Source organism: Leptodactylus fuscus, chromosome 1 (assembly GCF_031893055.1).
Source record: "Leptodactylus fuscus isolate aLepFus1 chromosome 1, aLepFus1.hap2, whole genome shotgun sequence".
NCBI classification, from domain to species: domain Eukaryota; kingdom Metazoa; phylum Chordata; class Amphibia; order Anura; family Leptodactylidae; genus Leptodactylus; species Leptodactylus fuscus.
In genome coordinates this window covers 85669679-85693473 of record NC_134265.1, presented here as the reverse complement: position 1 = coordinate 85693473, position 23795 = coordinate 85669679, and the positions used below count along the sequence as shown (strand labels likewise).

At 40.6% G+C, this 23795-nt stretch overlaps 1 protein-coding gene across 4 annotated transcripts in view; it reads left to right on the top strand.

The window, feature by feature from the left end:
- OSBP2 (oxysterol binding protein 2) overlaps positions 1-23556 on the top strand; it is a 219053-nt gene extending 195497 nt beyond the window's left edge. For all 4 annotated transcript variants that reach the window (XM_075272643.1, XM_075272652.1, XM_075272669.1 and 1 more), the window contains 6 exons: positions 2020-2140; positions 3906-4009; positions 5715-5810; positions 12971-13155; positions 14924-15144; positions 16656-23556. In XM_075272643.1, the coding sequence (XP_075128744.1) occupies positions 2020-2140; positions 3906-4009; positions 5715-5810; positions 12971-13155; positions 14924-15144; positions 16656-16798 (870 nt within the window). In that variant the 3' untranslated portion in view covers positions 16799-23556. The remainder of the gene's footprint in view (positions 1-2019; positions 2141-3905; positions 4010-5714; positions 5811-12970; positions 13156-14923; positions 15145-16655) is intronic.
- Positions 23557-23795: the final 239 nt, after the last annotated feature.

Here is a 23795-nt window from a genome sequence, read left to right as displayed (position 1 = left end):
TACGCTAACCAATAGGTACCATAGCTTTATCCATCAACTAAACCACTTTGGGTGTGGGGTTAACTATATAGGGCAGGATAGCTCCATAGGGGTGTGGTGAAATGAGCTGAGTTGACACAAAGAGCTAACTCTTCGCCAACAACACATCTCTAGCCTTTACATGATTTAAGCATGTAAACTGTATCTGAACTGAAAGGTTTAACGCTAAATAATGATGGGGATGAACTTTTTTTTTTCTAGCAAAACATTTGTGCATGTAAATGTCTGACACCTTCAGTTTCAGTACCAGTTAGGCTGGGTTCACACTACCGCCCAGGGGTTTCTGTCCTAAACCCTGGGGAAACTGGACAGGGGATGGCTTGCCAGCGGTCAGCTTTATAACTCATTCATTTGAGTTGGTTTTAAAATCAAACCGCTGGTGTCCGTATGCAGCCTCTCCACCTGGAAACTGCACAGATACAAAGTCCTGCATGTACGACTTTGTGATCAAGCAAAAAAGAACGGTTTCCAAGCAGAGAGGCTACATACGGACATTGGCGGTCACCTTTAAAAACGCATTCAGATGGGTTTAAAGCTGACTGCCAGCAGGCCGTCCCCTGTCCAGTTTCCTCGGAATTTAGGACGTAAACCCCGGGGCAGACAGCAGCAGTAGTGTGAATACCCCCTTAAGTGTTTAAGGCATGAAATAGTTGTACTATATGTAAACACAGCTTTATTAAACATATTTTTCTTTCCATACAACGACATGCTTTATGCCTACATTGTATGTTTGTGAGTCTCGTCCTGATCACTATAGGCTGATAAAATGTTACACTATACAGTACAGGTTTGTACTCATGCTTCCTTAGCTAAAATGAACCTGCAGATGAAAACGAGTTAAATTACACTAAAATTCCATTTAGCTTGCAGTCAGGGCTTCTCTAGTCTACCTAAATTCACAATGGCTGATTGAAAAAGATTATGTCCTAGACACCTTCATGTCTTCTCAGAAAGCCTTTAGAAAACCAATTTAGGGCCACAATCCACCTTATGCAATGACTCCTTAGCCTATGTTATCCCAGCTAAGGAGACTTGTCTTTGCTTCAATAATTTATTCAGAAATAAAAGTGAAGAAATTACAGTTATGCATCTGTGAATAAAGAACCCTGAAAAGATTTGATTATAATGGTCTTTATTCAGATATGCCGTCAGTTTTATATCAACAAAGGTGTCTGGTCATCAGGACCTTTCATATCTGCTACTTCCCGGAGGGCACAGCTCACTGCATGCTCAGGTAAACAGATGATTTTTGGGTTCCATCAGTCTAATCCCCGCCAATCTTAATTTTATAGATTGTAAACCTGCAGGCTTACAATCTATAAAACACATGTCTAGCCTAAGATGGAATGGAAATTCCATGTTAGGATAGACATTCAGTACATTCAGACATTCTCCCATGCCACGCTGTGCCAAGCATGCATGTATGTAGGTGAGATTGCTGTTAGCCTTGAGCTATCTAATGTGTCTGGCCAGTCTGTAAGCATTGTCTTAGAGGGTGTATGCTTATTTATACCTGCAAGGAAGATACACTACAATATAATAATATCTTGGGATAGCTTTTATAGGGGTTGTCTCACCACAACAACTTGAAAATGACATTCGGGAACCCCCAAATTAGCTATTATTACTAAGAGAAGTTGCAGTGGCATATCAAATGAATAGGCACCAATTTAGTACATGGTCAGACCAGGTCCTCTAGAGCAGGCATAAGGCATTTGGGCAGCCCCTTTTCAATGAATACATTCATGGTCAGTCTTGTAGAATTTGTTAAGTAATAAAAGGTTAGCGGCTGTCATGGTTATCATGCATTTTGATACCTATTAATAATGTTAGAAGAACTGTGTAATTCAATGTGACTTACTGTATGTAAAATTCAGAAACAGATTTCTTTGATCTGTGTGATGCAGGTCTTCACTGTAATATCCTTTATAGATCAAAACTTTAGGGGAACGTCATATATTTTTGTGTTTGCCCCATCAGGTCAGTCATCACCCTCCAGCTGCTGCTCATCATGTCTACTCCAGGAATGGATGGAGTCTGTGGCAGGAAATCACCATTGCCAGTAAATTCAGGGGCAAATATCTCTCTATAATGCCATTAGGTAAGGGTAAAGGAACTCATACTCTGGTACTAGAGGTGGAAACTTAAACATCTCTAAATACGTTAAAATAGTCCCACACTGTATGCTTTGCGGTGATGTTAAATGGCTGATATCAATAGTGGTCCCAACATACATCTGGAAGATAGTTCTAGTCAGGCATAAGGGCTATTCCCATATTAGACATTTATGAATATTTATAGGTTTTGCCTTAAATGGATCCTATCACTCAGTACTATGTCGGAATAGCCTTAAGAAAGGCTATTCTTCTCCTACCTTTCGTCGTCTTCTCCGCGCTGCCGTTCGCCTGCAATCCTGCTTCTTGTCGGTATGCAAATTAGCTCTCTCGCAGCACTGGGGGCGGGCCCAAGCGCTCAGACAGCACTGGAGCGCCCCCAATGCTGCGAGAAAATTCTCTCCAGCACCGCCTCCATCTTCTTCAGCAGCGTCATCTTCAGCCTCTTCTTCTGACGGTGGCTTGTAACTTCTAGGCCTCGGGCCTTGGACAGAGAAGACTGCGCATGCCCACAGGCCACGAGAAAATGGCCGCTTAAAATACTGTGCAAGAAGTATTAACTAGAAGTTACAAGCCACTGCCGGAAGAAGAGACTGAAGATGAAGCTGCTGAAGAAGATGGAGGTGGCGCTGGAGAGACCTGGAGAGACCTCGGGCCTGAAGAGACTGAAGATGAAGCTGCTGAAGAAGATGGAGGTGGCGCTGGAGAGACCTGGAGAGACCTCGGGCCTTGGACAGAGAAGACTGCGCATGCCCACAGGCCACGAGAAAATGGCCGCTTAAAATACTGTGCAAGAAGTATTAACTAGAAGTTACAAGCCACTGCCGGAAGAAGAGACTGAAGATGAAGCTGCTGAAGAAGATGGAGGTGGCGCTGGAGAGAGTTCTCTTGCAGCATTGGGGACGCCCCCAGTGCTGTCTGAGTGCTGGGGCCTGCCCCCAGTGCTGCAAAAGAGCTAATTTGCATATCGACAAGAACCGAGATTGTAGGCGAACAGCGGTGCGGAGAAGAATAGCCTTTCTTAAGGCTATTCCGATGTGGTACCTAGAAAAAAATGTGTCTGAGAGATAGGATCCCTTTAAATACTTGATAAATCCAAGTCCTCCTCTGGGTCTCACAACTATGTCCAGAAAGAGAATCAGGTGAGGCAGTAAAAGAATAGATCTGGCCATTCTGGAGATAGATACAGATTCCAGTATCAGACATTTATGGCATATGCTACAATGGGAATAACCCATTAAATGAATACAGTAGACATCTGGGAATTTGAAGCTGAATTTTTCTTCCTCCCTTCAATAATTGTCATCTGTGTGAAGATCGAGCATGGTGCTTATTTTTTCTGCTAGCTGAAAATTCAGCTAGAAGAGAAAAAATTCTGTGTGGTCCTCTCATTGAAATGAATGGAAGGCAGATTGCAGGTGGAATTTGGAGCTAAATTTGAAATAGAATCCGCTTTGAATTCAGCCATATGAACATACCCTTAGGGTCCATTCACACAGAGGAAAATAGTGAGGAATTTGGTGTGGAATTTCAGTGCTGAAAAAAAAGCTTCCCATTGACTTCAATAGGTTCCATTAGAAAAAGGAACCCATTGAACCCGTCCCTTCATGATTTCAAATCTCTATAAAGAATAGCGTACGCTTTCTTTTAGCCTTTTCTGGCTGTAACATTACTGTGTTTTATCATACTATACATAGTTAATGACCAAACCAATGTCTCCTTTGTATTCTGTCACATTTGTGTATGTCACAGGGGATATCCACTTGGAGTTTCTTTCCAGTGGGAACCATTATGTGTGGAAAAAGGTCACCTCCACCGTGCACAACATCATTGTAGGAAAGCTCTGGATAGACCAGGTAAGGTTCAATGAGAAATTTCTATGTTTGGGCGTAAGTCCATAATTTCATGACTTACAGAAGAAGCTGAGGGAGCAAAACATGTGCTTGGATCTAAGGTTAAAGGTTACAGTTTACTTAGTTTCTGATTCATTATGGGTGTATGTATATGAGTTCATTATAGCTCTACTTATATGTGAACATGATCTGGTTGTATTGCTTATTGCTTTAATTCAATATTGAATTGCATACACATACATATAAAAGCTGTGATCTCTGTCTAAAATATTTTTTTAGCTGTTTTGTATTGCCTTAATATAATATGTGAGTCTACGCTATGTATATATTCTTTGAGGAGGAACATAATAAGTTTGGTTATATTTGGCATTCATTCTCCCTTCCCTGGTTGTCTTAGATTATTCTGGGGGTTTTAGTAGGTTATAAAATAAGAGCTTTGCTGGAAGTGATAGAAGTTTCTTATGAGAACCTTCAACAAATGTCCAAGAAGAGGAAGAAAGCTCTGGAAGAAATGAACTATATTAGGTTTTTACATAGGGGCCTTAGATTGATACAACATCTATTTATATGATTAACATTTCTAAACAGAAACGTCATTCTGCAACAAGCTCTGTATTTAATTTTTTAATCATATAATATTAAAGGAGCTCTAGCATTGGAAAAGTCATTTTTAACTAATCACATCCTTGCATAGCCTTTAGAAAGTCTATTCCACACCTACCTTTAGTATGTAAATTGCCTAAGTGATTTTTGAATGAGCCTGTTTTTATTCATATGCTAATTATCTTCCAGCCAGCACAGGAAGTTCGCAACAGCACAGCTCTCTGCTATTCTCTCCTATGTGTGTGTGCGAGCAGGAAGCAGGAAGTCATCAGCAGCAGCCTGTGCTATACACATACATAGGAATGAATAGCAGAGGGTGCACAAAGAGACTTCCGGGGTGCACTAAAAGATTATTTAGCATACGAGTAACAACAGGCTTATTCAAAAACCACTGAGGCAATTTACATACTAAAGGTAGGTGTGGAATAGCCTTTCTAAAGGCTATGCAAGGATGTGATTAGTTAAAAATGACTTTTCCCAATGATAGAGCCGCTTTTAATGTATGATATTTAATCCAACTCCACCTAAAACTGATATCAACTCTGATTCCATAACGCCAAATCTAGATCTCTGGCTCATCCCATAAGATATAGACTGTAGCAGAAGTCAGTTATTAATAAGTTTATTGCATTATCATGTCACAATCACATAAAATGTACATCCTAATACATATAAAGCTGGTTTCACACTACTGACTCTCAGACATGAGACTAGGTCTGTATGTGTGTCGGATTTTCCGGCCTGTACACTAAGTCGGGAGACAGCCAGATTTACGTCCGAAACTTGGTTAATGTGAAACCAGCCTAATACACAGGTTTTGGAAAATATCAAGAAAATCTGAGATAAAGCTGAAATTGCACATTTTTGGAATGTCGCCCAGTCACTCAGCCTCAGAATAACATCTGTCATTTGCCTCATAAAAGATAAATCTGCCACAACCAGTTCTCCTATAAGAAGCGTCTGTGATACCAGACTTGATGGTTTTCTCCGCTTGACATGGACTACTAGTATTGTATTACAGCTTTGAAAATGACATTTTTTTTCTTTTGCCTTTGACTGTTCAAGAGTATTACTTCATTGTTTTTCTCTTTGTTTTTCCCTATAGTCTGGAGATATAGAAATTACGAATTATAAAACCAAGGACAAATGCCAGCTGAAATTCACCCCTTATAGCTACTTCTCAAGGGACATTGCAAGAAAGGTAATGACTGTGTGCGTGGACTAATGTTTCTGACCCAATTGACGTTTCCACAGTGGCTTGTGTAAAGAAAGAAAAAAAACACTATAATAAAAATGTCTGGCATGACATTGTAGACTGCAAACTGTGTGTGAATTTGAGTGTGGAAATGCTGCTCATCGGCAGTCCCACAAATATCCCAGTCTTTATAGCAATGGCAAAGGTCACAAAGAACCATGGGATAATATTCAGAGTAACTTTTGATTACTTCCAGTTGCAAAAAAGTTTATTTCCAAAAGAATATAAAGGTTACATTTCGGTAGCCCAAATTGCAAGTCGTTAAAGGGGACCTTTCACCATCTCCACCAACTTGTTGCATCATTCAATAGGTTGCCACTCCACTTATTACAGCGCAGTTTTTGTTTTTTTTCTATAGCACTCACAGTTCCTGAGCAATAGCTGTTGATAATTTCAGCATGTAATATACTAATTAGGTTTTCTGATGTCGGGTATGTGGTCCTGGATTGGAGCAGACAGCCTGGGACTGCCTACCTGAAAGTAGAAAGCTTAATATGATGTTCGGTGCATCAACTTCTAGGAAAAAAAGAGGCAGAATGAGGGAAGATGTACCTGTTGAAGTATGGAAAAATCTGGACTTGGTGAAAGGTCCTCTATGTGACCAGTTCACAAATTATGCTTACTGGGAAGAAAGTAATACAATGACAAATCCACAGGTTCCCATTTCATGTATCTTTGGGACATTTACCATAGGTAGTAATCATATTTTTGCATTGCCTTAGAGAAATGGTCCATAGAATCTGATTATGCACTGTAGGTAACACCTCTGTATTACTAGGTTTTATTTAATGCTTAAGCCTTATAATGTATACAGACAATTGCTTTATAAAGATTAATTGCAAAATTAATAACTAGATTTCTCCTTGCAGATTTAAGACCCCATCCACATGACCGAGTGTGCATCTGATATGAGGTGGAGTTTGTAGCAAAATGCAGTTGGATGACACTCGGATGTTCCTGAGTGCATTCCATGATGCACTCGCTTTATGAAGTCTTCTGATCCTCTCTGATGACAGAGCAGAATAGCACCTGTTCTACTCTTCTACGTGTCATTGGAATGGAAGCCCCCATAGACGTGAATGCATCACGTAACATATTCAGATGACACTTGGATGTTACTAAGTGTCATCTAACTGCACTCTGCTGTAAACTAGACCCCCAAATCGGATGCACACTTATTTGTATGCATGGGGTCTAAAAGTTTTACACAAACACAGAAGAGGATTCTTTACTGTAAGAGCAGTGAGACTATGGCACTTTCCACCAGAACCAGCTGTGATTGTAATCTCAGTAAGAGTTTAATAGAGACCTACATTGCTTTTCTCAGCATAGTGATATTACAGGCTAGTGTTGGCCAAAAGTATTGGCACCCCTGCAATTCTGTCAGATAATACTCGTTTTCTTCCAGAAAATGATTGCAAGCGCAAGCTCTTTGGTATTAATATCTTCATTTCTTTTGCTTGCAATGAAAAAACACAAAAGAGAATGAAATAAAAAGTCAAATCATTGATCATTTTACACAAAACTCCAAAAATGGGCCGGACAAAAGTATTGGCACCCTCAGCCTAACACTTGGTAAGCACAACCTTTAGACAAAATAACCGCGAACAACCGCTTCCGGTAACCATCAATGAGTTTCTTACAATGCTCTGCTGGAATTTTAGACCATTCTTCTTTGGCAAACTGCTCCAGGTCCCTGAGATGTGAAGGGGGCCTTCTCCAAACTGCCATCAAGAGATCTCTCCACAGGTGTTCTATGGGATTCAGGTCTGGACTCATTGCTGGCCACTTTAGAAGTCTCCAGTGCTTTCTCTCAAACCATTTTCTAGTGCTTTCTGAAGTGTGTTTTGAGTCATTGTCCTTGCTGGAAGACCCATGACCTCTGAGGAGACCCAGCTTTCTCACACTGGGCCCTACATTATGCTGCAAAATTTGTTGGTAGTCTTCAGACTTCATAATGCCATGCACACGGTCAAGCAGTCCAGTGCCAGAGGCAGCAAAGCAACACCAAAACATCAGGGAACCTCCGCCATGTTTGACTGTAGGGACCATGTTTTTTTCTTTGAAGGCCTCTTTTTTTTATTTTTTCCCTGTAAACTCTGTTGATGCCTTTTCCCAAAAAGCTCTACTTTTGTCTCATCTGACCAGAGAACATTCTTCCAAAACGTTTTTGGCTTTCTCGGGTAAGTTTTGGCAAACTCCAGCCTGGCTTTTTTATGTCTCTGGGTAAGAAGTGGGATCTTCCTGGGTATCCTACCATACAGTCCCTTTTTATTCAGATGCCTCTGGATAGTACGGGTTGACACTGTTGTACCCTCGGACTGCAGGGCAGCTTGAACTTGTTTGGATGTTAGTCGAGGTTCTTTATCCACCATCCGCACAATCTTGCGTTGAAATCTCTGGTCAATTTTTCTTTTCCGTCCACATCTAAGGAGGTTAACCACAGTGCCATGGGCTTTAAACTTCTTGATGACACTGCGCACGGTAGACACAGGAACATTCAGGTCTTTGGAGATGGACTTGTAGCCTTGCGATTGCTCATGCTTCCTCACAAATTTGCTTCTCAAGTCCTCAGACAGTTCTTTGGTCTTCTTTCTTTTCTCCATGCTCAATGTGGTACAAGCAAGGACACAGGACAGAGGTTGAGTCAATTTTAATCCATCTCAACTGGCTGCAAGTGTGATTTAGTTATTGCCACCACCTGTTAGGTGCCTCAGGTAAGTAACAGGTGCTGTTAATTACACAAATTAGAGAAGCATCACATGATTTTTCAAACTGGGCCAATACTTTTGTCCACCCCTTTTTTATGTTTGGTGTGGAATTATATCCAATTTGGCTTTTTGACAATTCTTTTTGTGGTTTTCCATTGATGACAAATTAAATGAAGATAATAATACCAAAGAATTTGTGATTGCAATCATTTTCTGGAAATAAATGAGTATTATCTGACAGAATTGCAGGGGTGCCAATACTTTTGGCCAACACTGTAGTTACTAGATTTCTTCAGCAGTATTGTTTAGCCAGGGGTTTATTCTGATTGATGTATTTGGAACTTTGAAAGAATTGTTTTTCTAAGTTAAGGAAAATTGGCTTCTACTTCATGTTTTTGGGTTTTTTTTTCTCTGAATCAACGTTGCAGGATAATTGGCTGAGCCGGGTGGATAGATGTCTTTCTTCAGCTGTATAGATTGTTACTATGTATCGCCACGATAAGCCCAGTCTACGTGCCTTGTTAATGGACATGATAGAGGAGGCCTGCATGGTACTACCTACTATGGCTCAGAGCAGAGAGGTGCTTTGTTAGAGTAGCACCAATATAGAGGAGGTTGTCTGTAACTAAACAACCCCTTTAATGTGTTATATCCATGCTTAAGTTGGGTAATGTTGTATTCATTCGCTCCGGAAGGTGACAGCAGTGGGGTACTCTATCCACCTGAGATGAGTCCCCACACATCTCTAAACAGTAAAGCATCCTGAAGTATAATATAGATTTGGTCAAGTTATATTTTTCTTCTAGGTAGAAAAACTACAGTGCAATGTGAACATTTTCTAATTTTAGGTTGCTGTACTTTATAAATCAGTAGTGTATTTCATTAATGTAGAATAGAAATCATGGTGCGCAGTGTAAGCCCCCTCTGTTCTGCTCCTTCGGTAAGCGTTCTCACAATGGTTCCATGCTGAGCGCTGCCTCCTGGATGAAAGAAGGTACATATATTTCTCAGCAGTCTGTTTTCTTGCTGAGCATGAAAAGTTCATGCTTTGTACAAGCCAGTTCCCTCCTGTAGCCAGAGGTGGGCTGCCATTTAACACATGTATTCCTGTAGGAGATCATAATGAAAGTCACCCTGGGACATAAACGACAGATTTCTGAATATTGAGTACACGTCTCAAGTCTTTAAATGATTACTTTTGCACTTTGGTATATTCTTACTGATCTTCTGATTTATTGATCCTGTATAAACTGAAGTTGCATGAGGCCCCATGCACATGGGGAAATTTGGACCAGATCATCAACAGGATTTCCTTTGATGTTGGAAGTCCCTACCTGCCTGCGACTTCACTGTCCATACTATATACAGTCGGGATAGTGAAGCTGTAGGCAGGCAAGGACGACAAGAATCATTATGATACAAGGAGCCCCAGGCTCCTGACTGGATTGGGGTTGGGAAATCTGGCTCATATATGGACTGGATTTTCTGGTCAAGATTGCCCTATGTGCATGGGGCCATTATCAAGTAAGCAATTGTAGCCTTTATGTGCTGTATGCTAGATATTAATGCTATATGCCGTGTTTCCTGGGCTTAAAGGGATTGTATCATTGGAAATTTACCAAGTTTTTATGTTTACATTTTGTTTTTGTTTTTTTTTTGTTCCATGTCAATATCCATATTTAACCCCTTAAGGACCAGGCCATTTTTTGGTTTCGCATTTTCGTTTTTCCCTCCTCACATTTCAAGAGCCATAACTTTTTCATTTTTCAGTTCACAGAGTCACATGATGGCTTATTGTTTGCGGGACAAATTGTACTTTGTAATGGCATCATTCAATATGCTTTGCAATGTACTGGGAAGCTGGAAAAAAATTCAGAATGAGGTGCAATTGGAGAAAAAATGCATTTGCGCCATTTTCTTAAGGGTTTAATTTTTACAGCGTTCACTGTTTGGTACAAATGACATGTTACCTGTGTTCTACGTGTCAGTACGAACGCGGTGATACCAAATTTATATAGTATTTGAAATGTTTTGATACTTTTAAAAAAATGATAAACTTTGCAAAATAGAAAAAAAAATTTGTGTCATCATGTTCTAACACCTGTAACTTTTTCATATTTCCATGTATGGAGCTGGTTGTGGTGTCTTTTTATGCGGGACAAGATGACGTTTCTATTGATACCATTTGGGGAAAGATCTGATGGTTTGATCACTTTTTATTCAATTTTTAATAGGAGGCAAAGTGTTGAAAAAAACGCTTTTTGGCTGTTTTTATTTTTTTTGCCGCTACGCCGTTCGCAGTACGGGATAAATGTTTTAATATTCTAATAGTTCGGGCATTTTGGAGCCTAATATGTTATGTTTAATGTTCTTTAATTAATTTTATAGCTAATCTAGGGAAAGGGGGGTGATTTGAACTTTTATATTTTTTTTATTTTTTTAATACTTTTAAAAACTTTTTTTTTTCTTCTGTTACATTTATGATTAGACCCCTTAGGTACCTTGAAACCTAGGGGGTCTGATCGCTCATACTATTCACTGCAATACTACAGTATTGCAGTGAATAGCAAAATCGCAGCACTTCTATTAGACGATGCCTCTGGCATCGTCTAATAGATCTAGTGCAGAGACAAGCCTGGAAGCCTTCAATAGGCTTCCGGCTGTCATAGCAACCGATCACCGCCCTCTTGTGACGTTCAGGAGGGCGGCGATCGGCGAAACATGGCGGCGCCCATGCCGCCTGCGCTGTTTACACGCTGCGGTCGCGTTTGACCGCAGTGTGTAAAGGGTTAACAGCAGCGATCGGCTCGGGCACCGACCGCTGCTGTTATTGGCAGGTCCTGGCTGTATGATACAGCCGGCATCTGCCGTGTATGGAGCGAGCTCAGCGTGTGAGCTCGCTCCATACATCCCCATGCGACCCATGACGTATATATATCTTGTGGTCACAGTCTGTTGTCTTCATCGGTTGCCAGTGGATACGACCATGAATGTAGGAACTTTCTAAGGTCAGAAAATCAGCCATGATTTCCTTATTGTGGCCGGTACATCTTCTGATACATGTAGTGTCCCTGCCTGATAACACAGCTACAATAAGGGCTAGTTCACACGTTGGGTGGTCCGCGCGGGTTTTGACACAGAGAGAGACGTGGCGAGCCACGTCTCTCTCTGGTCAAAACCCGCCTGCCACGACCATCGCAGTCACGGCTTTCCCCTCCTATGTCGGCTCAAATGAACGAGCCGATACAGGAGGGTGCGGCCGCTAGGCGGAAGCCGCGGTCCAGCGTGCCGTGGCTTCCGCCTGAAGAAAGGACATGTCACTTCTTTTCTCCGCTAGCAGCAGCCCGCCGCTAGCAGAAAAAAGAAGCCCGGCGGTCAGCATAGACCACCATTGTAAAGGGGTGGTTTTTGAAGCGAAATCCACTGTCAAAAACCTCCCCTTTGCTCACGTGTGAACTGACCCTAAGAAAATCATAGCTGGGTTCCTGACAAGACCCAGACCATAGAAAGTTTCTGCATTAGTGGTCGTATCCATTGGCAACCGATCAAGACAACAGACTCTCACCACTAAGAAAGTTAGAGAAAATCTTTAAAACTTTGTAGAATTTTTAATTACTTATATTTGCAAAAATGTTTAACTTTTAATTATCTACAAACATAGATATGATTATGTACATGGGAATACCCCTTTAAAGCTGGCCATACTAGTTGGCTGAATTCTCTCATGTACATTTGACTGCCACGCAATGTATATGGTTGGCTGGAGGCCTGTTTTGTGTGGTATTAAAAGGTAGCTATTGCAAAAAGGTTTACCATCTCATGTAAGATCCAGTCCCCTTCATTGTTCCAGTCATATCAAAGTACCAGAAAACCTCTTTAGGCCGGAGCCCCACGTGGCATAAATGGTATGGGAAAAAATCGCAGCATTTTACAGACAGGGCAAAGTGGATGGGATTCACCACGATTTCCAGAACCGTTGCCGTTTTGGAAATCGCAACATGTCAGTTATGCCTACAGAAACGCCGGCAGTTTCCCCATAGGTATAATTTTTGCTCTTTTGCTGCGGGAGGCCCTGTGGGGCCTTAGCTTGAAACATGCAAAGATTGCTCTGCACAGGAAACTGTTCAGTCTTTTACTGAGGATACATAGCAATAAATATTTCCTCCGTGCTTATTTTGTTAAAATCATATGCCAATATTATATATATATATATATATATATATATATATATATATATATATATATATATATGAAGCAAATACAAATCATTTGCCTATTCACGTGTCATGCCTGGATTTATCAAACACCCGGACGTTTGAGCCATGTTTTGTATAACTTACAAATTCTCTAAAAAAGAATATGTTGGAAATGACTTTTACCCTTAATCTCCTATAGGTCACTGGAGTGGTGACAGATGCAAATGGAAAAGCACATTACGTCCTGTCTGGAACATGGGATGAAAAGATGGAGTGTGCAAAGATTGTGCAGAGCAGTCAAGGCAATGGTAGCGCAGAAGGGAAACAGAAGACAGTGTACCAGACCCTCCCTCCAAAACTATTATGGAAAAAATACCCGCTACCGTAAGTCTCCACAGCACAGTATGAAGAGCTAAGAACCGGATATACACAAGTGAAAGTAGCCTTCATAGAAGGAGGGCTAGACATTTTTTATATGTGGCCTGTCTTATAAAAGAAGAATACAACAGTGAGCTTGTCTTCCTGAAATTTCCAGGCCATAATTTATTACATTGCTGTTCGATCAGGCTGTTAGTTTACAATCCTCTTCATTGTTCACACAAGCACATTGGCTTATCCGCATGGACAGTTGTACCCCATACTGAAACACTGTAGTTGGTGGGGACCGAGACCCAACTTGGTGGATAGGGGCAGATATGCGAAAACCCTTGGCTGCCCACAGCAACCATTCAATGCACAATATAAACTGCGCTTGGATTGGCCAAAGTCTCAGTTATTTAATTTGCCCTATGAAAAGTGACACATTATTGATTTCCGCAGCAATGGGTTAGATCAATGCTTCTCTAATTCTCCAGATGAATTGACTGACCTGCATGCAGAGAGATTTCATTAACCTTTCATGCCAGAAAAGGTTCTTCTCTACATTGGCAATAAACATTGATGCAAATTGTAGAGCAATTTACATTTGCAAAAATACCATATCTAACTCGCAGCAAAGGTCGCTTACGGAAGTGTAAAATATACTTCTACTAATGGCAGTTTCTTTAAGGTTATGTTCACAATTTGTTTTTCATTATTACATTTGTCAGATGTAGTGAAGCAAAATTCTCTTCATACAATAATACATTTTATTTATATGGTGCCAACATATTCTGCAGCACTTCACAAATTGTGAGTTTCAAGTACAGAAAAAAAAATGAGACAGAGTAATAAATCAATTCATGCAATGGGATTGAAGGCCCTGCTTTCAAGAGCTTACAATCTATGAGGTAGAGGGTCCAGCTGTTTTTGTGATAAAGGTTATTTTCATTACACATATAAATAAAGCTATATGAGCTATCACTAGTCAGTGTCCTTTTATGTGCAGATGGTGCCTGGACATATTAGATTACACTCGGATAAGGCATCATATCCTGTGGGATAATGCGGGAGTGTGAACAGTGGAGGGTTACTTTCAGGGATTTTAACTGCGGAAGCAAACAAACTATACCAGGGGCCTCAAATTTGTCCGGGCAAATTTGTGTATACAAATTTACTGTTAATTAACCCAATCAGGGGCCCTATACAGTTTAATATCTCCCAGCAGTGGCCCTACATAGCTTAATATCCCCCCAGCAGTCGCCGCACACATTATAATTTCCCCCTAATGTGCCCCTACACACTGTAATGTCGCACTCTCTTCACCTGCTTCAGGTCAAGCGGTGCATCCAGAGCAGGCGAAGAGAGTGGAAGGTGCTGGGGAGTGGAGTACATACAATGAAAGTGCCCTGAGCTTGTGAGCCTACAAGCTCCAGAACTGGCTTGGGAGTTTTTTCTCCCCGATTCTGCTGATCTAGCTGTATTTGGCAGAACAGGGACGAAGGCAATGGGTCTGAACTAGACTACTACAGTATTCTAGAACCAAGTCATGAATCGTTTGATATACAGAAACTCAATTTTTATTTGACACAGATGTAGTTCTAAAAAAAAGTTTTTCAAGAAGAATGTATTTTTATTCATATACAACAATCGGGCATCAATGAGTCATGATAAGTGTCAGACTTCTAAAATATTCTGGATTTACTTCCATATTATAACAAGTTCCAATCATTGAGTTCTAAATTTCTTTAAATTCTGAAAATTCAAAACAATTGTTTTCTTTCTTTTTTAACAGTGAAAATGCAGAAAATATGTATTTCTTTTCTGAACTTGCCCTTACACTAAATGAAGCTGATGACAGCACCGCTCCCACCGATAGCCGGCAACGACCAGACCAGCGATTAATGGAGAATGGCAAGTGGGATGAAGCCAATGCAGAGAAGCAGCGACTAGAGGAAAAACAGAGAGCTGTTAGAAGGAGGAGAGAGGCAGAGGCGGTGGAGGCTTTAGAAGAAGGTATACAGGTCTTGTCTATGTTCATGTAAAGAATGCACTAAAATATTTTTGAAGAGAACGTACCACACAAGTTGTTGTAATAATACATACTGAAAGGGCCCCCAAAATGGTAGTCATAGGGCCACAAGTCCTGACACCAACCTTGTACAAACAGTGTCTCATGTGACCCAAGTAACAGGACTCCAACGCAGTTTGTTCTCTAGCCCCCACTATTCCTGAAATCATTTCTGTTAGTTCTAGGTGTAGCAAGCACAGACCACTTTATTACATATAATGGGCGGCCATACTACATACATACTTCCAAGCTGCCTATTGTATATGCAATGTCTTGTGGTAAATACAGTGATTTAAATGGCAGTCTTTACTAGCTGCTCTGATGTACGGTACATATATTCTCACTTTACCAATTACATATTTGTATAAACTGATCAGCCATTTTATTAAACCTACTGACAAGTGAAGTGAATGACAACTGTCAAGAGACTATATTAGGCAGCAAGTAGTCAGTTCTTAAAGTCAGTATGTTGGAAGCAAAAGAAAAGGCAAGTGTAAGGACCTGAGCAACTTTGACAAGGACCAAATTGTGATTGCTGTACACTGGGTCAGAGAGTACCTCTGAACTGGCAGGTCTTTTGGGTGTTCCCAAAATGGTCCTAGTGACTTGGTCAAGGTTCCTCCTATGCTAATTTATGCTTTTCTGGAGCTACGGCTCTCCCTCTTACTTCAATCCCACAGAAGAGATATTGTAGCACAAAATTGCTGCCAAAAATCATTCTGTTTGTGATAGAAAGGGACCAGACCACACAGGTACTATGTATCAAGCTGAGATGTACTAAGAGCTCAGAGTGTCATCTGACCCCTGTACACCACCCAATACACATACAATGGGCTTGTAGACCATGAAGTCAAGTAAGAACGTGGCCTGATCTAATAAATCACGGTATCTTTTACATATGAATCATCTGGATCCTGTGATGCTTATGCTTTCCTCACCTGTGGAAGAGATGAAGCCAGGATGCACCAAGGGAAGGAGGCATGCTCTTCTGGGATACCTTGGGTCCTGGCGTTTATGTAGATGTTATTTGAGACCACTTAAACATTGCTGCAGGTCTAGTACATGTCTTCAAGTCCAACACATTCACCAATAGCAGGGGCCTCCTTTAACGGGATAAGGCGTCTTTCTTCAGTGTAAATGTGTTACGGAACGGTTTAAAGAGCTTGACAAAGCGATCAAGTTTTGGACTTAGCGGGATTGGCGGAGGCCACACTTCTTCCACAAATGTCAAGATCTTCTGCTATTGTCTTGAAGCCAAACAGTATAGAAAACCTTTACATGTGTTCTTGAGTCAACGCCCTTGTTGGATTTAGAGCTGTTTTGCAGCAAGGAGGGGGGCTACACAATATAAGGCAGGAGCTTTTAATGTTATTGCTGACTGGTTTATATCTTCTCAAATTCCTTTTATAAGTCTGTTACTTATGTTTTTTCATTTGCTTGTAAATTTGCTTTTCAGGTAATGACTATGAAGGATATCAGCCATTGTGGTTTGAAAGGAAGGTCGATCCATACACCAATGAGCTCATGTGTGTTTATAAAGGAGGATACTGGGAGTGCAAGGAAAAGCAAGACTGGTCTAAATGTCCTGATATTTTTTGACAAAAATAGCTTACAGATCTCATCACCCCCGATAAAGGGGGCTGCATAGACCAGGCGAAGACTCTTTAACGCTCAGGAACAGGCGGCAAGAGCCGACTTCCAATGTGAACAAAGCAGAAACACAAACCAAAACACATGCCAAAATAACCACATCTGAGCGGGAAAATCAAAGGGGAACAGGGATCTGAAGTGTATTTTCTAAAGATTTTTGTTTTACAACATTGGAATTTCTTTTTTTTATCAGCTAATAAGAGTTGAGAAATAAGAATATTTATTTTATTGCTGTTTATTTTAACATTTGCTATATACACGTACATACATAAATGTATAAATATATATATATATATATATACTTGGGCTTTGTTCAATAAGGGTTTTCCTCTAGTTCTGAAGTCAATCTTTCACAAGTACAATCTTAGACTTTGAGCAAAGCTTAGGAAATGAAGGTACTCTTAGCTATATAATTTATTTATGTACATTAGATGCATATGTATATTCTTGTTAACAAATTATAAGTATGGGAGGCAAGGAAATCGCAAATCTTACAGCGGCCATTTGTACAATTCTTGAACACTTTCTAGACTAAGTGATGGGTCCAGTATTCAGTTACAAATAAGATCACTGTGTAATAACATCACTTTGTTTTTTAATTGACTAGTGCACTTTTATTGACACTTTTCCAAAGATCTTGGCCCTCTTTTACTAGGCAATTCTGTCCATGTTGTAAGTAGATCAGGGTGAAGTGATACCCCATAGGACAGCTCTGCCTTGTAAGTCTGGGCTATTAATATCAATGATTTTAACGATACTTTATAACATTGCATGACTTTATCTCAAGGCAATGTTCCAAATGCTTTACTTATTTTTTTTATTTGGTAGTGGTAAGGATATATGCTGCGTAAGCTAAGCCTCATGCACCTTGCTTTATTGCCAGTTCTATGTTGTACAAATCCATAATATGATACCACAGTATGGTGGTGTCCTGCGCTAAAAACAATGGGGCAGATTTACTAAAACTGTCAAAAGAGTCATGTAAACAGGGTCACATTTATCACAGTCACTAATGCTGGATGATAACTAGTACAGCTTCAGACTGTCTAATCTAACTTTACACCACCTATAAGTTGGCTTAGTTTAGTTAAAAGAAAAAAAAAAAGTGCCATTTTGGCACTTTTTTTTAGCACACATAGTTGCATCTCAAGCCCTGCCCCTCTTTTCGGTAAGCCCCATTGTCAGACAAGGCACAGAAAATGTCTAAGATAGTTAATAAATGTGGTGTAAAGCAAAGTACCAGTTTTTGATGAAAAATTTGGTTAGCATTTTCTATGGCAGGTCTACTCCCTTGCACCACATTTTATCATGTTTTTAGATACTTTGGAAAACCGGATCAACAAGAGACTGACTTAAAAGGAACGAGGCCTATGATGCAATACTGTATCTAAAATAGAGAAATTGTGCCAATCGGTGGTGTAAAGTACGATTAGACAGCCTAGAAATACTCCATAATATCATTCAGCATTATAAACATGGTAAATCTGGCACATTTTAAGACTGTATAGTCTCGCTTTGCATTGTGTTACTTTTCGACAGTATTAGTAAATCTGGCGTAATGTTTCTAGAGTATATGATGTGCACATACAACAGCACAGAGAGCTCACAGCTATGTAAAAGTGACTTCACACAGTGTTTGCAGTGTATGTCAGAGGTATATTGTTGGAAGGATTTACCATTATATACTTGTTGGATGCTTCTATATAGCCAAACTATGGCATCATAGGGTCCTATGTTGAAAAAAAAACCATATACCATATGGTATATGGTTTGTTTGTTTTTTTTACCAGATACCTCTGCATAGAATACTGGCCTAACAAAGGTCCAATAGGATGTTCTTAGGTCTCCACTGGGTTAATTGAGGCCTATGAATACATTTGTATGTACAGTTCTAGCAAACATTAACTTGAATTAGATAATATGTCACTATTTGCTGAGTGAGGTTAAAGGGATCCTATCAGTTAAAATCAATTTTTTTTCTGCCTATCACGTAGAAATAGCCTTGAGAAAGGCTATTCTTCTTCTACCTTTAGATTTCTTCTCCGGACCACCGCTACGTAGAAATCCTGGTTTTCGGCGATATGCAAATGAGTTCTCTCGCAGCACTGCGGATGGGCCCCAGCGCTCAAACAAGGGGCATCCCCAGTGCTGCAAGAGAAATCTCCAGCGCCGCCTCCATCTTCTTCAGTTACGGGTCTTCTTCGCGTCTTCTTCCGGGGGTTGGCTTCAAACTTCTATGCCTAGGGAAAAGCCGACTGTGCATGCCTGCTGGCCACAACAATATGGCCGCTTACACAGTATTGTAAATGTCCATTTTCTTGTGGCCTGTGGGCATGCGCAGTCGACTTTGCCCTAGGCCTAGAAGTTTGAAGCCAATCCCCGGAAAAAGACACGAAGAAGACCCGTTCCTGAAGAAGATGGAGGTGGCGTTTGAGAGTTCTCTCACAGCATTGGGGACGCCCCCAGTCCTGTATGAGCACTGGGGCCCGCCCCCAGTTCTGCAAGGGAACTAATTTGCATACCGACAAAAAACGGGATTTCTACGGAACAGCGGCCCGGAGAAGACATCTAAAGGTAGGAGAAGAATAGCATTTCTTAAGGCTATTCCTACGTGATAGGCAGAAAGAATTGCGTTTAAATGATAGGATCCCTTTAACATTTGCTACATCTGTTCACACCTTTTCTAAAGTGTACACTGAAAATGCAGTGTGAATTCTCTCTAATACGGACCCATAGGGACTCTTTATTACATTATACAGGGTCCATGCATGGCTTTGCTGTGTGCATGAGCGATTCCATAGTCTACTCTGCATCTCCTGAATATCAGACACTTTTTGTCTGGAGGGTGCTATTGTAAGTATATGACCAGCACTCCAAAAAACAGTATAACAGTCTTATCTGTAACCTTACTTCTTTACTCATGTAACCACATGATTTATTGAAAAATAATACAAAACACAATTATTTTTATCTATTAAAATGCGGTAGTTCGGCATATTTGTAGCAGACACCATGGACCTCTGACCCGACAGTGGTTTTTAGTTGCCCTTTTGGATGAATGATCACCAAAAATAGCGGATCTGTTAGCTTAATATGTTGCCCCATTTTGAGTCCAGTGTACTCATGAGGAGAGGGCTCTCCCTCCCCTGACAGGCTTCTGTGTATATACAGGAACATGTCTTTACATAAGGTAATGTATGAAGCAGGCAGGTCCATGTTAGCTATAAAGAGAACAAGGATAATGGTCTGGTAGTACAAAAAGGTTCCAGTTTTAATTTCAGACTTAGCAGTGGACCAAGCGCACAGATTCCCCTTCTCATCCCAATGGGATGTGATATGTTGTCATTCATTGGGGTTTATTAATGGAAAGCAAATCGAAACTGGGTCAGAAATGCAGCAGGCAGCACTTTCTGCTGATACAAACAATATAGATATAAAGGAGACTGAGGGCAATTTTAACATCAAATCCCATTCCATAAATTCCATAATGTGCTACCTATACATATCATTTACTTTTATTAACTGGGATTAGATACAACCAGAAAAAAATGGATCTCTGGTAAGGTCTATTTTTTTTCCTTTCTTGACCCATTAAGATTCAATGCCTAATAATTTTTAACAACTCCGTCTAAAAGCAGAACGTGCATTACTAGGATTCAGTTTTTAAAATAATAAACCATTTTTATAAGTATATAAAGAGAAGACATTTACCTTTTTATACAGACATGGTGAGGTAACTAAAGTAACTATTGATACATCTGGTTTTAATGTGTTAACTACTCCATATGTGACCCAACTGGAAGTCACGGGACTATAATCTACCCCTTATAGTGTGTAATAGCTAGAGTAGTTTTAGACATTTGACTAGATACTAATACTATTGCAGCTGTATTTTTATATATCTATATAACAGTGTAAGGACCTGTGGACAAGTATATAAAATCGGGACTATACCAGGGGCCTCTTACATAGAACTTTTGCCACACTATACAGAGAAGTAAAGAATCTGTGGCGCACCTTATACTAGCACAGAGCCATAATGGCAATTCATCCAGGAGCTAAATGAGGGGGCAGAACTAACTTCCTGATGGCTAGTAAATGCTACATAATGACAGTCTTCCAACAATAGGTTACATCTCTAAAGCAAAGCTGGCCATAGATGTTCACATTTTATTAGCCATTTCCATTAATTCCATCCAGAAATGCTGACAATCTATGGGCTTGGCAGAACCCCGACATCTCCAGCTGGACGTTAAAAAACTGCCCCAGGTTGAATTGTAACCTGTTGATCTTCTGCTTCCCTTAAAGTTAAGATGTGCCAATGGGGTCTGGCAGCTTATACCCCCCTCCTATTATGTGTGTCAGTTGTGCTAGTTGTTGGCCCAACATTCATTCAACCAACAGCTATGTGATGTCTATGGCTAGCTCAAGACTGTGTTCACACATCTCTTTCTGATGCCTCATGTACACAACAGTATTACCCTAGTAAACTGGTATGGTGCCATAATGTAGCATCCATAGAAACATCTGTATGTCTCCAATCTCATACAGTAATTTTGTCAGATTCATATTGTTAATGCGTTGTCAGATGCCTATTGCAGAAATATTCTACTCTAGAATGTCTTGCTATAGGATCTGTGTACATAACTCTGCTGTGTTCATGAGGCCGAAATGTGGTTTTTATTTGCACAGTAAACGATTGCTCCTTCCATCAATGCTTCCAGAGTGACAGCTGCTGCTACAAACTGACTGTACGGTAAAATTCTGTTTAGCTGCGTAACTGCACAGCCATTACATTTGGTTGTCCAAGATCAATGCTTCCCATGTATCCATAGGATAGGGGAAAAGTATCTGGTCCTTTTGAGTTTTACCACAAGAATGTGGGCTCTATGTCCTTTTTGAATAGAACAATGTTGCAGCTCTGTTAATGTCTGTGGTCCTGACGGAGATAGCTAAGTAGGAGACTTGGCTATCTTTGGCCAGTTGCAGACGACCGTGGCCAAGATCAGTGTGGCCCATTTCTATGGGCCCATACACATGACCGTGAATTACACGGTCACATGCGCCACTTGACAGCCGTCTGCAACCGGCCTTAGTCCCATAGACTGTGAATGTAGAGGCAGTGCACACGTGTGACTGTCGCTCCGCTTAATCAGAGGACATGGGATCCACATTGTTGTGGTTAGTGAGAGTCCCAGGGGTGGATAGGTGATAAAAGTCTGTCTTAGGACAACAATCAAACTGCTTTCATCTGCAGTCAGTTTGGAAGCTGTGCTGATCTGCATCTTGAAAATATAACCGATGCACCTGAGCCTCAATGTGTGAAAACAGCCTTGCATGTTAGATTTTGAGGATCAAAAAGCTTACTTACGCTAGCTTAAGGCTCCGTTCTCACGGAGTCACGCGCCGCTCATTTAGACACATATACACGTGTCAGAGCGCGGTGCTTCAAAAAAGATCCCATTGATTTCAATGGGTGTCGACTTACGGGTGTAACACATTGAAATCAATGGGAGGCTTTGTAACCCATTGATTTCAATGTGTAGCATGTGTAAGCCGGCACCCATTGAAATCAATGGGATCTATCTTGAAGCGCCGCGCTCTGACACGTGTGTACGTGTCTAAATGAGCGGCGTGTTACTCTGTGAGAATGGAGCCTAACACCTAGTGGAGTGTATGACTTTAGATCTGATTATTATACAGTAGGTTGCCTTCTGTATTAGATAAGTGTAAAGGTTCTAAATACTGTAAATCTCCTATCGACCACTATTATCCCTTTTATTTGTCAGCTCCTTGATTTGCAGGCATTTTTCCTATTGAACCAGGAAATGTGACTGTTGTAGGTGAAGGACTGGTTACGGACCCCGCTAATGTGTATGTACTCTAAACTGGCTGAGGGTTTCTTCTTGTACACAGTGATGTTTATAGAGGATCTTGCTGTGATAATTTTATAGTGCCTGAATCCGCTGCCTTCAAACATCATACAAAGCCTTTCAATCATAGCTCTGTCACAATAGTGAGAATTTTGCAGGTAGGTAACTCATATAATATTAAATGGTGCAGCCCGATATTTATCAGCAAGCAGCTCCAGAATACTGTAGTCTATTAATGCAATATAAGAAAGTGCTGAGGAATATAGTTAGAAGTAGAAACAAGGTACAATGTCACCTGAACGGCACTTCTGGATGTATCACCTATAAACAACAGCTCTCATTCAATCCTGAAACAAGATGTAGATCTCAGGGTATAGCCGTTAACACTTGTAACTCGGTAGTGTACAATGTCTGGTCCCATCACTGTGAAGTCTCAATGACACGATGGGATGGAGGACTTGGGGTCAGAATAAGGAAACTGAATAACCAAATGATGAATGTACATGAACTGGTTATTGATGATGGCGACTGTGAATTAAATGACTGTCCTGTCACAAACACGGTGGCTGTATTGAAATGTGAATAAAGGAGAAAAGCTGTGAAGCTTATCTGCTGTGTTTTCCTATATACAGATTCGGATGCTCCACCAGTGTGTTTCACGTCTCTGACGCAGAGCTGTGGAGACTGTCACATTATGAAAGACTCTAATAAAAGCACAACCTGTTTTGTGGCTCAGCAACAACCACACAAACCCATCAATAAATGATATGATCAGACCTTGTTGTTATGTGTCAATCACAATGTGCATCTAATAAGGGAAGAACTACATAAAAGAATATGTATTAGCAGACCATTGGTCTTGGCCCGTGGGACATAAAGGTTGTGGGGCCCTTATCAATGATACACAAGTGCTGGGCATCACAAGGGAGTACGTTTTTTGGAGCAAACTAAACCAAATTTATCATACAGAGTAGGACACAGATAAACTTGGTCCATTTTACACAGCCGGTCTGGTCTAATTTTTGAGGCAACATTGCCATTATCTGTGACAGAATGATCACAGTATCACACAA